Source organism: Salvelinus fontinalis, chromosome 19, assembly GCF_029448725.1.
Source record: "Salvelinus fontinalis isolate EN_2023a chromosome 19, ASM2944872v1, whole genome shotgun sequence".
In the NCBI taxonomy this organism is placed as follows: Eukaryota; Metazoa; Chordata; class Actinopteri; order Salmoniformes; family Salmonidae; genus Salvelinus; species Salvelinus fontinalis.
The window spans coordinates 2,884,260-2,899,332 of NC_074683.1; the positions used below are offsets into that span (position 1 = coordinate 2,884,260).

Below are 15,073 nucleotides of genomic sequence, written 5' to 3' on the forward strand. Positions count from 1 at the left end.
GGAATGATGCATGGCGCTAAATAGAGGGAAATTCTTGAGGGAAACCGGTTTCAGTCTTCCAGAGATTTGAGACTGGGACGGAGGTTCACCTTCCAGCAGGACAATGACCCTAAGCATACTGCTAAAGCAACACTCGAGTGGTTTAAGAGGAAACATTTATATGTATTGGAATGGCCTAGTCAAAGGCCAGACCTCAATCCAATGGAGAATCTGTTGTATTACTTAAATAGTGCTGTACACCAGCGGAACCCATCCAACTTGTGGGAGCTGGAGCAGTTTTGCCTTGAAGAATGGCCAAAAATCCCAGTGGCTAGATGTGTCAAGCTTATAGAGACATACCCCAAGATACTTGCAGCTGTAATTGCTGGAAAAGGTGGCTCTACAAAGTATTGACTTTGGGGGGGGGTGAATAGTTATTCACACTCAAGTTTTCAGTTTTTTTGTCTTATTTCTTTATTGTGTCACAATAAAAAATATGTTGCATCTTCAAAGTGGTAGTAGGCATGTTGTATAAATCAAATGATACAAACCCCCCCAAAAATCTATTTTAATTTCATGTTGTAAGGCAACAAAATAGGTAAAATGCCAAGGGGGTGAATACTTTCGCAAGCCACTGTAAGCATTTCAATGTAAAGTCTACACCTGTTGTATTCAGCACAAGTGACAAGTAACATTTGATTTGATTTGATCAAGCAGCATGCGTTTCAGTGTTTTGCCATTCACCCAATTTACATAACATAGATAGTTCAGTTCAGTATGTGTCATTTAGCAAATCATTTAGCTAATCAAGTAAAATGTTTGATGTACTGTATATGCCAGTAGTTTTATGTTTACCTATGGAGCATCCATCTTTTTAGCATTCAGTTTGCAATATCCAGTTCGCCACAAGCTTCGGGCAAAAATGTTTACTGTAGTTTTGCACATTAAACACAGTGGGAGAGGAGAACACTGTTGGAACTAGCAGCATGCATGGGCAGCTCTGTTGATTCTAAATTAAAGAGTGCAGGTAGTGTTTAATCAATAACACAAATCTGTTGGGTCGCTGTCTGCAATTGAAGGATTGAGTCGGATTAATTCTACTTTGCTCCCATGGAATTACAGTCCAACCTCTCTTGACTGCAGTTGACATATTAAATCAATGATCTTTTAAATGGGTCAGGGAGGTCGCAGTGCGGCCCATACCTCTGTTTAAACCCACTCTTTTCTAATGCATGCAAGAGCGATGCAATGGGTTGTGTAGCATACCTTGGCTTTAGAAGAGCAGTCTCGAGTGGAGCAGGGGGTTGAGCTAATATCTTTAAAGGTAATGTGTGATACACGCAATATGACTGCTCGATCCTCCTGTTGACTTGGTAGTAGTAATTTAAGTAGATTACGTTTCACCACAGATTGGCTACTTGTTTTGCATGGTGAAAGTATGCATTTTATAAAGCCTCTGTGGTCCCAGGTTGGGAGGAATTTGTGAAGGCTCGAGAATGGTTTTCCATGCAGCATATTGTTTCGCACATTGCTTTGTCTTCACGCATACTGTCCCTCAGTGCTTTAAAAGCTGTTTTATTCATCGTCAGTATAGTTTTATTTGCTACTATAAAAAAAGAAAACAGCATAAGCTATTTATAAATTCCTGGGGCTTGGAGTCGATACATCTGCATCTGATCAACATTGCTTTATACAACAGTGTATTTTCAATGGTTTTATGGGTTGACTTTTGTCATGTTTTTATAATTGGCAACAGTAATGCATATGATGCCAGTTTTAGCCTCAGCTAGCTTCCAGTAAGTGTTGTGGTGTATTTTAGAATGCTTGGTCCCCCTCCACACTAGTAGGACCCTGACAGTGCAGGCCCGGGGTCTTCCCCTCAGGAGATGAGCTGGCTAAAGGATGGCCTGCCTAGCTCTGCCTCAGCCTCTTATCTACCCCCGGCAGCAGCCCTCAGGCAGTGGAGCTGCTGCTGGGGCTCGAACACACAAACCTGTCCAGATGCTTGGAAGAGTAACCGATGTTGCCACATCACGTCTAACACCTTTTGGAATGTAAAGAACAGCAGGAGAAACACTTTCCCAATGTATGAGAATGAGATGAAAGGGAAATAACTTTTTTCCAACATGTATTTTTAAAGCCAGTGTGCTGCTGGCCCTGCATATGTAAGTCCCTGTGGGGTTTTCATACTACACTTACACAAATACACAAAGATGGATACCTTGCACCGAGTAGGAATATTGGCTTGTTGCCAATGACTTTTGCTATGTTCAAGGAACTCATCTAAGGACTATGGGGATCCGGTTTTGATACTCTATTTCTACAGTTTCAAGTTGGCGGTTGTAGTTGCAATACTCTCATCGTGTTGCTGTGTCGTTCTTCATTAAGAGTATTCTATGCACATACTGCCTATATTTTCTAAAGAGACTTACCCAACTGCATTTTTTGTTCTTTTAATCCATGTTTCTGTTAGAAATTGTAACCCCCTTCTGCTCCCAGGTGGTCTATTCTCATAATGGATTTAAAAGCGTCTCTGAAAGGTGCTCGCCTTGGCTCAGCAGGGCTTGCATTTAGAACTATGTGATTTGTTCTCGTGCAACATTACGCCTTATTATTTCCTGCCGACAAGAAACCATGGTCTGCCAGATTCACATTTAAGTCGCACTGTCCCGCTAGCTGGAGGGTCTGTGAATGTGATGACTGCGGCAGGACCAATGAAGCAGCCAGGGAGAGGGCCCTAGGACAATGCATTAACAATGTCTCCCTGTAGAAGTTTTGGGTATGTCTATGCTGCAGGCTCCTTCTGTTCACACACAAGCAGCTGCTGAATAGCAGATGTGTTGGAGGTCTCCATCAGTCCCTAGGCAGTATTGAGATACTAAAGTCTCATTTGAACAAATGAGGCCCTCAAATAGTTCTACAACTTGAAACTTGAATTTCAAACTATATGGCTTGGTTGTGAAATGTATAGCATGTCAGCACTGAAGCAAAACCTTAACTTTTTCCAACTTAGGGGTATAAACCATGTAACTGTTCAACTGAATATTGAAATATTAATTTCAGAATATGTGACTGTGAAGTAGGACGGTGCATTACCACTATTCTAGGCCAAGAACATATGCAGAGCTTGACATTCAGGTAAATTTGGCAGTGGCAAAACTATTTTCAGGTCTTGCCAACATTTTTTAAGCAGATTTAAGTCAAAACTTTAACTCGGGAAAATTCACTGTCTTCTTGGTGTATATTTGGCCAGTGTATATTTGGCCTTGTGTTTTAGGTTATTGACCTGCTGAAAGGTGAATTAACCTGTTTGGGCTGCAGGGGCAGTATTGAGTAGCCAGATAAAAGGTGCCCATTTCAAACGGCCTCGTACTCAATTGTTGCTCGTACAATATGCATATTATTATTACTATTGGATAGAAAACACTCTCTAGTTTCTAAAACCGTTTGAATTATATCTGTGAGTCAAACAGAACTCATTTGGCACAAACTTCCTGACCAGGAAGTGGAAAGTCTGAAATCGATGCTCTGTTCTACTTCCTGCCTATAAATGGGCATGATACGTATGAGTATACATGCACGTCATACACCTTCCCCTGGATGTCAAGAGGCGGCGAGAGAAGCAATTTAGTGTTTATCTTGGTCTGAAGTGGAATACAAGCTCTTTGTATGACGTGTCCCCATTTCCTATTTTCTGGAGAGCGCGAGGCGGTACCTGGATTTGCCTTCTGTTTAGCTGCCGTTATAGGCGACTACTATCTCCGGCTTTGATTTTATTTGATACATGTGACCATATCATCGTAAAGTATGTTTTTTCAATATAGTTTCATCAGATTATTGAACATTTTTCAGGAGTTTTGCCGTGTTCCGTTCTCTGACTTTGTTGACGATGGAGCGATTCGTGCCACTTGGCTAGTGCGCTTGCTAAATCGAGAGGGAAAATGAACGTTCTAAATCCAAACAACGATTGTTCTTCACAAAGGACACCTTGTCCAACATTCTGATGGAAGATCACCAAAAGTAAGAAACATTTTATGATGCTGTTTCATATATCTGTCGTGCATGTGAACTAGTCGCCGGCTCCCAACTTTGGGGTACTCAGCTATACCGAAGCTGGATGTCGTAATGAAGTTATTTTTTAGAATTCTAACACTGCGATTTCATTAAGAACTAATGGATCTATCATTTCCTATACAACATGTATTTTTTAGTTATGTTTTTTATATTTGGTGGTGAGCTAACATAAATATACGTGTTGTTTTCGCTGTAAAACATTTTAAAAATCGGACATGTTGGCTGGATTCACAAGATGTGTACCTTTCATTTGCTGTATTGGACTTGTTAATGTGTGAAAGTTAAATATTTAAAAAAATATCTTTTGAATTTCGCGCCCTGCACTTGAAGTGGCTGTTGTCATAAGTGTACCGGCACCGCCCTGCAGCCATAAGAAGTTAATCTCCCAGTGTCTGGTGGAAAGCAGATTGAAAACTCCCCAGTTTTTAACGATTACAAGCATACCCATATGTTGCAGCCACAATATGCTTGAAAATATGGAAAGTAATACTCAGTAATGTGTTGTGCAGGATTTGCCCCAAACATAACACTTTGTACTCAAAAGTGAATTGCTTTGACACATTTTTTTGCAGTATTACTTTAGTGCCTTGTTGCAAACAAGATACATGTTTTGGAATATTTATATTCTGTGCTTCCACTAATGTTGAGTGATTAGACCTGGCTCGCAGTCGCCGTTCCAATTTATCCCAAAGGTGTTCAATGGGGTTGAGGTCATGGCTCTGTGCAAGCTAGCCAAGTTCTTCCACACCGATCTTGACAAACCATTTCTGTGCGGAACTCGCTTTGTGCACGGGGACATTGTCATGCTAAAACAGGAAAAGGCCTTCCCCAAACTTTTGCTACATAGTTGGAAGCACAGCATCGTCTAGAATGTCATTGTATGCTGTAGCGTTAAGATTTCCCTTCACTGGAACTAAGGGGCCTAGCCCAAACCCTGAAAAACAGCCCCAAATCATTATTCAACCTCCACCAAACTGTACAGTTGGCACAACCGAGGACAGACGATTTTTACTCATCACTCACTTCAGCACTTGACAGTCTCATTCTGTGAGCTTGTGTGGCCCACCACTTCGCGGCTGCATTTCCATTTCACAATAACAGCACTTACAGTTGACCATGGAAGCTCTAGCAGGGCTGAAATATGACGACTTGTTGGAAAGGTGGCATCCTATGACGGTCCAACGTTGAAAGTAACTGAGCACTTCAGTAAGGCCATTCTACTGCCAATGTTTGTCTATGGAGATTGTATGGCTGTGTGCTAGAGTTTATAAACCTGTCGGCAAAAGGTGTGGCTGAAATTGCCAAATCCACTAATTTGAAGGGGTGTCCACATACTTGTGTATATAGTGTACATCCTCATTTTTCTCCTATCACAGCCATTAAACTCTCAAAGGGATATTACTTCTTTTTTTTACCCATCTAGCAATAGGTGCCCTTCTTTGCGAGGCATTGGACAATCTTCCCTGGTTTTTGTGGTTGAATCTGTGTTTGAAATTCAATGTTCAACTGAGGGACCTTACAGATGTGTGGGGTACAGAGATGAAGTAGTCATACAAAATTCCTGTTACACACTATTATTTCACACAGAGGGAGTCCATGAAACATATTATGTAACTTTGTTACTCCTGAAATTATTTAGGTTTACCATAATAAAGGGGTTGAATGCTTATGGACTCAAGACATTTCAGCTTTTCATTATTTTATGTGTTTTATTTCTAAAAACATAATTCCACTTTGACATTATGGGATATTGTGTGATGGCCAGTGCCACACAATCACAATTTAATCTATTTTAAATTCAAGCTGTAACACAACAGAATGTGGAAAAAGAAAAGAGGTGTGCATATTTCTGAAGGCACTGTATGTCCTGTATGTCCTGTATGTCCTGTATGCCTGTATGTCCTGTATGTCCTGTATGTCCTGTATGTCCTGTATGTCATGTATGCCTGTATGTCCTGTATGCCTGTATGTCCTGTATGCCTGTATGTCCTGTATGTGCTGTATGTCTGTATGTCCTGTATGTCCTGTATGTCTGTATGTCCTGTATGTCCTGTATGCCTGTATGTCCTGTATGTGCTGTATGTCTGTATGTCCTGTATGTCCTGTATGTCCTGTATGCCTGTATGTCCTGTATGTCCTGTATGCCTGTATGTCCTGTATGTCCTGTATGTCCTGTATGTCCTGTATGTCCTGTATGTCCTGTATGCCTGTATGTCCTGTATGTCCTGTATGCCTGTATGGCCTGTATGTCCTGTATGCCTGTATGTCCTGTATGTCCTGTATGCCTGTATGTCCTGTATGCCTGTATGTCCTGTATGCCTGTATGCCTGTATGTACTGTATGTCCTGTATGCCTGTATGTCCTGTATGTCCTGTATGCCTGTATGTCCTGTATGCCTGTATGTCCTGTATGTCCTGTATGCCTGTATGTCCTGTATGTCTGTCAGTTTTTTTCTGAGGTATTTGACACAGGGGGCTATTTAAACATTACCAGAATCTACAGGTTTCAGCTGGATAACCAACTCAAACTGTTGTTTTCAAAAAGATCTGCACTTTTTTGTTTATATAGGCTATATTCTCTTGTTCTTGTGTGGTATCGACCAATGGCAGATGATGGTACAGAATCAATTCAGTATTCCCAAAGCCTCAATGCTGTAGGACTAACCTTTCTTCTCTTTCTCTTCTTCCCCCACAGAAGACACAGCACTCATGAAAATTCTGAGGCCATTAGATGAGTGAGGCCCAACAGAGGATCCTGGTCGTTCACAATCAAAATTATCGGTAAGGCACCTTATCCGCTGTGGAGCTGTCGGATTACTGCTCATCTTCAAATCTAGCTCACCCGAGGAGCTTCCAAAGCAATCTTTATGTGCTTGGTGTTACAAAACAGCTCATAGAGTGGGTAACAAAATTGGAGGCACCGCTGGAATGTATTTGTAGCTTTTAATATTATTATTTTTATCCCACATACTGTTATTAGAAATCACAAGGGGATACTACTTTTCTTTTTTGTTTATGTGAGCACAAAGCAAATTGCTAGCCCAGGAGGTAAACTATTAAGAAGGATTGTTCAACTTCTCCAACCTTAGTCATGGCTCAATTGTCTGTCCAGCAAGCCCTCCCCTGCAGTCCGGTCTCAAGGTCTCCGGCCATCACTAAGGCATCGTAATAATGACACGAGTCAGATAAAGGTCTCACCCACCAGGCAGCTCAGCTAATGTTGAATAGCAGTAACCGGGTATCCGAGATTTAAAGAGATTTCTCGGCCAAACCAACATCCTTTTCCCGGGATAAATAACTGTGAGAAACCAGTAAAGTATAATAAATGATTTCAATGAACAGCATGATGTGAAATTGAACTGTTAAATTAGCCTATATGTGATGTCTAAATCTGGCTTCTCTACGGCCTTCTCTCTTATATCTGCATGATCAATCATCAACGCTGAGGTGGGGACAGACAGCGCATCCTAATATTCTTTTATCAAAATGTTTTTTTGGGCAGAAATGCCTTCTCGAACATGTGAACTTTCATGTGCCTTAATAACAAACCTGTATGCCATCTGTAAATACGAATAAAAGTATTAAATTACGAGACTTGTTGGTTAAGCCACAGAAAAAGTTAGCAACCTTCCCACTAGCCATGATTGGCTGAGATAATGAGTGGCCTGGACATGCCGAGAGAGGATTTTGGATTGATCTGCCATATTGACGGCTTCTGTCTATTTGAGCTCGTCAGTCTGTGTTGGTAATGCTGTTGAACATGGCTTTTAAGAAATATATATTGTGTAGTGGAGCTGCATAAGTGTTGCTCTCCACTTTCTGGAGGATCAAGTTTTGAAATCAGTGGAATTAGAGTATGATGGCTAAAGAGATGGAGAAAACACCTGTCTCCGGGTTACATCTTCAAAATAAGGGCAACCGTGGTATGGCATTCCTGACAGGGAGGGAGACGCGTTCATCATGCATGATGATGTATACAGGTAAGATAGTCTAGCGCTAGCTAGCTACATTTTGAGATATTACACGTTTCTAGTTTTGAAAGAAAGTAGTTTCATTTCAAGATAAAGTGTACTGACGTTATTTGTTTCCCAAAGCCATTTGCTTTTCTAGTCAACCAGGTTGGTTAGCTCCCAGCACTGTGGCATTGTTTGCACTTTGTTCATTGTTGCTTAACTAGCTGACGTTAGCTGGCTGGCTCGTGACGTGACGTGTGTGAAAGGTACACATCTCGTGAATCCAGCCAACATGTCTGATTTTTAAAATGTTTTACAGGGAAGACGAAATATGTAAATCTATTAGCTAACCACGTTAACAAAAGACTCCACTTTTATTACTCCATCAGTTTTTGACTCCATCAGTAGCTATCACAAATTCGGCCAAATAAAGATATAAATAGCCACTAACCAAGAAACAACCTCATCAGATGACAGTGATAACATATTTATTGTATAGCATATGTTTTTTTTCTCGAAAAATGAGATTATTTCAGGTATAAATCATAGTTTACATTGCAGCTACATTCAGAAATTACACCGAAAGCAGCCATAATATTTACAGACACCAACGTCAAATACCTAATTACTCATCATAAAACATTTCTGAAAAATACATAGTGTACAGCAAATGAAAGACAGGCATCTTGTGATGCCAGACAATATTTCCGATTTATTAAGTGTTTTACAGCGAAAACAAAATGTAGCGTTATATTAGCTTAGCACAATAGCCAGAAACACTTGGGCGCCGGCGACTACGACAGATATATGAAACAACATCTTAAAAGGGGTCTTACTTTTGCTGATCTTTCATCAGAATGTTGAACAAGGTGTCCTTTGTCCAGATGAGTCGTTGTTTGGATTCAGAATGGCAACTTTCTCTCTCCATTTAGCAAGCGCGCTAGCCGGGTTGCACGGATCTCTCCATGTAAACAAACGGAAGAGAACGGAACACGGCAAAACTCCCGAAAAAATGTCAATAATCTGATGAAACTATATTGAAAAAACATACTTTACGATGATATGGTGACATGTATCAAATAAAATCAAAGCCGGAAATAATAGTCGCCTATAATGTCAGCAAAACAAAAGGCAACCCCACTGTCCAAATCACGTTCTTCAGAGTACCGGAAATGGGGTACACGTCATTCCAAGAGGATTTATTCCATCCCAGATCGAGATAATCACCTCATTTCTTCTCTCACAGCCTTCTTGACACCCAGAGGAAGGTGTATGACGTGCATGTATACGAATAGCTCTTGTGCCCATTTATAGGCAGGAAGAGGAAGAGAGCATCGATTTCAGACTTTGAACTTCCGGGTCAGGAAAAGTGCTGCAGAATGAGTTCTGTTTCACTCAGAGAAATAATTCAAACGGTTTTAGAAACTAGAGAGTATTTTCTATCCAATAGTAATAATAATATGCATATTGTACGAGCAAGAATTGAGTACGAGGCCGTACTAGCTAATGTTACGTGACGTTTAATATGGCCATTGAATATGGCCGGTGTCAGTAAATGTCTGTTAAAAAGCGTAATGATATTGTTGCCAGCAGAGCTGGTTAGGCTGTTTTCATGTAATCCAGAGGTAGACAAATCATCGGCCAGAGCGTCAAGTGTGGGCTCTGCATGCTTCGAGAGCGAAATGAGGTGGGTGGGGCTAAAGCTTAAGAGGGTGTGTACAATGCTGAATGGGTGTAGACAACGAAGAGCTCTTCACTAGATACCAAAACATTCAAATGCCATTTTCTCAAAAGTGAGTTTACAAGTTGATCAACTTTCAAAGCAGAATGACTTTCCCATTGTTCCTCAAATGTAGTGTATGATATACCATTTTGTAGCTCTGAGTCTCTACTTTTATTCAATGTAAAAAACACCATTTCACATTTTGCTACATAAGACCGAATCCAGGTGGTGAGTCACACATGGTGTTCGATGGGGTTGAGGTCAGGCCTTCACACTGATCTCGACACACCATTTCTGTATGGACCTTGCTTTGTGCACAGGGGAGTTGTCATGCTGAAACAGGAAAGGACCTTCTCCAAGCTGTTGCCAGAAAGTAGCATAGAATTGTCTACAATGTCATTGAATGATGTAATGTTAAGATTTCCCTTCACTGGAACCAAGGGGACTAGCCAGAACCATGAAAAACCGCCCCAGACCATTATACCTCCTCCACTAAACTTTTCAGTTGGCACTATTAAATGGGACAGGTAGCGTGATCCTGGCATCCGCCAAACTCAGATTCGTCCTTCGGTCTGCCAGATAATGAAGCGTAATTCATAACTCCAGAGAACGTGTTTCCACTACTCCAGAGTCCAATGGCGACGAGCTTTACACCACTACAACTGACGCTTGGAATTGCGCATGGTGATCTTAGGCTTGTGTGTGGCTGCTCGGCCAAGGAAAACGATTTCATGAAGCACTCGACGAACGTTTGACATTGCTTTCAGAGCCAGTTTGGAACTCGGTAGTGAATGCTGCAACAGACGATTTTTACGAACTTCAGTACTCGTCGGTCCTGTATTGTGAGCTTGTGTGGCCTACCACTTCGCGACTGAGCCATTGATGTCTCCTAGACATTTCCTATTCACAATAACAGCACTTACAGTTGACCGTGGCAGCTCTAGCAGGGCAGAAATTTGACAAACTGACTAGTTGGAAAGGTGGCATCCTAAGCTTTTCCAACAGTCTTGAAGGATTTCCCACATATGCTGAGCACGTGTTGGCTGCTTTTCTTTCACTCTGCAGTCCAATTAATCCCAAACCATCTCAATTAGGTTGAGATCGGGTGATTGTGGAGGCCAGGTCACCTGATGCAGCACTCCATCACTCAACCTCTTGGTCAAAAAGCCCTGACACAACCTGGTGGTTTTTGGGTCAGTGTCCTGTTGAAAAACAAAGGATTGTCCCACTAAGCACACACCAAATGGGATAGCGTATCGCTACAGAATGCTGTGGTAGCCATGCTGGTTAAGTGTGCCTTGAATTCTAAATAAATCACAGACGGTGTCACCAGCAAAGCACCATCACACCTCACCCTCCATACTTCACGGTGGGAACCAAACATGCGGAGATCATCTGTTCACCTACTCTGCATCTCAGAAAGACACGTTGGTTGGAATCCAAAATATCAAATTTGGACTCATCAGACCAAGGGACAGATTTCCACTGGTCTAATGTCCATTGCTCATGTTTCTTTGCCCAAGCGAGTCTCTTCTTACTGGTGTCCTTTAGTGGTGGTTTCCTTGCAGCAATTCGACCATTAAGGTCTGATTCACGCAGTCTCTTCTGAACAGTTGATGTTGAGATGTGTCTGTTACTTGAACTCTGAAGCATTTATTTGGGCTGCAATTTGTTGAGCTGGTAACTCTAATGAACTTATCCTCTGCAGCAGAGGTAACTCTGGGTCTTCCTTGCCTGTGGTGGTCCTCATGATAGCCAGTTTCATCGTAGCGCTTGATGGTTTTTGCGACTGCACTTGAAGAAACGTTCAAAGTTCTTGAAATTTCCCTTTTGACTGACCTTCATGTCTTAAGGTAATGATGGACTGTCGTTTCTCTTTGTTTATTTGAGCTGTTCTTGCCATAATATGGACTTGGTCTTTTACCAAATAGGGCTATCTTCTGTATACCACCACTACCTTGTCACAACACAACTAATTGGCTCAAGCACATTAAGAAGGAAAGAAATTCCACAAATTAACTTTTAACAAGGCACACCTGTTAATGTAAATTTATTCCAGATGACTACTTCATGAAGCTGGTTGAGAGAATGCCAAATGTGTGCAAAGCTGTCATCAACGCAAAGGGTGGGTACTCTCAAATATGACATATTTCTATTTGTTTAACACTTTTTTTGTTACTACATGATTCCGTATGAGCTATTTCATAGTGTTGATGTCTTCACTATTATTCTACTATGTAGAAAATAGTAAAAAATAAAGAAAAACTCTTGAATGAGTAGGTGTGCCCAAACTTTTGGCTGGTACTGTGTATACTGAACAAAAATATAAACGCAAGATGCGACAATTTCAATGTTTTTACTGCGTTACAGTTCATAGAAGGAAATCAGTCAATTGAAATAAATTAGTTAGGCCTTGAACTATGGATTTCACATGACTGGGCCTCTGCCCAGCCAGTCAAAATTAGTTTTTCCCCACAAAAGTTTTTTTTTACAGACAGAAATACTCAGTTTCATCAGCTTTCCGATTAGCTGGTCTCAGACTATCCCGCAGGTGAAAAGCCTGATGTGGAGGTCCTGGGCTGGTGTGGTTGCACGTGGTCTGCAGTTGTGTGGTCGGTTGGACGTACTGCCAAATTCTCTAAATGACATTAGAGGCAGCTGATGGTAGAGAACTTAACTTCCAATTCTCTGACAACAGCTCTGGTGGACATTCGTGCAGTCAGCATGCCAATTGCACATCCCATCAAAACTTGAAACATCTGTGGCATTGTGTTGTGTAACAACGCTGCGCATTTTAGAGTGGCCTTTCATTGTCCCAAGCACAAGGTGCACCTGTGTAATGATCATGCTGTTTAATCAGCTTCTTGATATGCCACACCTGTCAGGTGGATGGATTATTTTGGCAATGGAGAAATGCTCACTAACAGGGATGTAAACAAATTTGTGCACACAATTTGAGAGAAATAAGCTTTTTGTGTGTATGGAACATTACTGGGATCTTTTATTTCACCTCATGAAACATGTGACCAACACTTTACATGTTGAGTTTTTAATTTTTGTTCAGTATAGATATATAGATGTCTTAGCCTAGATTTGACTAATGAATGTTGGGATGTGCATAAACTTCTAACTTGCACAAAATACACTTGCGCTCCCCTGGCCACTCTCCTTAAAAAACAGTCCTTGGCTCTTGGAGTCCCAGGAAAAGCTAGACTACAATTGCTTGCAGGACCTTTGTTGCAATCTTTTGTTTACTGAACGCTAAAGACCTCATCCAATAAAAGTCACATGCAATTTGAAAGAGAGCACGCACGATGGCAGCTATAGCAGTTGTTTATTCAGACCATAACCATTCAATCTTTGTGATGAGAAGTGAAAGCCGTTTGCATCTTACTGCAGTCCTAATTTATTCAAACTTGTCATTACAGTGATGAAGATGAGGACAATCAAAGGTATTTAATTTAACTATTGAAAGTGAGGTAGGAATGAAGCAACAATCGAAAGAAAGAGAAGGTAGGCTAATACCGACGTCGCACAACATTAGGGGAAATATTATGAATGTTAGCCCAATAATTATCAACATTTAAAATGTTTTCAAAATGTAAATCAAATTGCTGGCCGAAAATGTTTACTTTGTAAGCCTCTTGTCCTGCACCAGCATATCATGTTCTCTCCCAGCTTCATGGTTTTGAACGAGGTATGTAATTCCAGTCCATATAATACAGTATTATACAGTACAGTACAGTAATACAGTCCACACTCAAAAAGATTAGCCTACTGGAGCTTTCATTTTCATTTGTTTACCTAAGGAAGCATAGCTACATCTATGGGCTTTTATGTTTTTCTGTCACACGTAATATAACGGCATAATCATTTCATTTGGCCTTTTTTGGGCTTGGGCTCATAAAATGTATAATTTATGGCTAATCGGGCTCAGGTAGCATCAGGCTGGAGTTTTCATGCCTATCAAAGCTCGCATCAAATCCAGACATATGTATGTGCTTTAGAATGACATTTCCGGTTTGGGCTGGAAATACCTGGTTACCCGGGAGAAAAGTGATTTATTCTAGGGACGGAACATTTGAAAAATACCAGGAAAATATACACCCCTAATCTCTACCCCTGCCGCTCCAATTTATTCAGATAAATTGTGAGTGATCCCAGAGGTTACTCAGGGTAGCCCTCCCATCCATTCGTATATACTACTAGGATATGGTGAACAACACCTTGCCTGCCTGCCTGCTTGCAGTGCTCCCACAGCTTTGGAACTCCATGTAATGCATCAGCGGGTGGTAATCGGATTTCCAATGACTACACAAGCAAATCTGCAATGCTATTGTGCTTAATAAAAGGCTCCCAAATAGGTTAAGTTGATTTAAAAAAAATCCTATATGGAATTGGCTCACTCATTAGATCCCATTGAGAAGCAATAGGCTACATGCAAAAATCCCAAATAAATCTTATCAATTGCTACACCCCCTCATGCAAATATGTTTGTCTCACTGTGGGGGACGGGTTAATATGAAGATGGGCAATGGATTGAAATCAAAAGTTGCACTATGTGTTGCAGATGAATAGTTTCAACAGTGTGTGTGTTTGAGGGGGAGTGTGTGTATGGAAGTGGGTGCTGGGTTTTCTAACAACAGGAAACGAAGGGAACAAGTGGAGATTAGTGTATTTCCAGCTATGTGTGTGGTTGTGTGATGGCTCTTGTGAAATGGGTCTGTCGTGATGATACACAGCCCACCCTCCACTTCCCCAAACTCTATAAACATGATGATGTCACAACATGAGAAAACCAACATTTCTGTGTTTGTGCATGTGTATTTAGTGCCAACCTACACACATTTTGGTCCAAAACAATGTATGAAGAAGAAAAAGTGGAGTTTGCATTATTGACAGCAACAACAACAAAAAACTATCTGGCAAACCTTTTCTCCTCAAATATAGTCATTGAATTAATGTTTTCATTTGTTCAAGAATACTGGCCAACCTCAGCAGCAAGGTAGGCCCGCATTTTTCATATGTAAATATTAGAATAGGATGACAGGTGTTTATGATGAAGGCATGTTTGATAATCTAACAAAGCATCTAATTAGATACCATTCTCTATAAAGCACAGCTCCATTCAACTAATGCAAAGATGTGTAACCTCTAACCTCCTCTAACCTTTTCCTGCTGAACCCTCTTCGTCTTCATCAGATATTACTTTGACATATTGAAAGTGGGCCATCTCTTTACACTCACTTGAAGCACTTGAATGCATAGAATTCTATGAATATGCATTATAAACTACAAAGTAGAACATATTGAAATCCTGTCAGGTATAATCATGGCAATCATCC

General features: G+C 40.9%; 1 protein-coding gene across 2 annotated transcripts in view; it reads left to right on the forward strand.

Moving 5' to 3' along the window:
• LOC129816152 (PTB domain-containing engulfment adapter protein 1) overlaps positions 1-15,073 on the forward strand; it is a 159,485-nt gene that overhangs the window by 96,156 nt on the left and 48,256 nt on the right. The window contains exons 2-3 of one of the 2 annotated variants that reach the window (XM_055870369.1): positions 6,748-6,833; positions 11,788-11,853. In XM_055870369.1, coding sequence (XP_055726344.1) covers positions 11,824-11,853 — 30 coding nt within the window. In that variant the 5' untranslated portion in view covers positions 6,748-6,833; positions 11,788-11,823. The remainder of the gene's footprint in view (positions 1-6,747; positions 6,834-11,787; positions 11,854-15,073) is intronic. The other variant, XM_055870371.1, reaches the window with a different exon arrangement.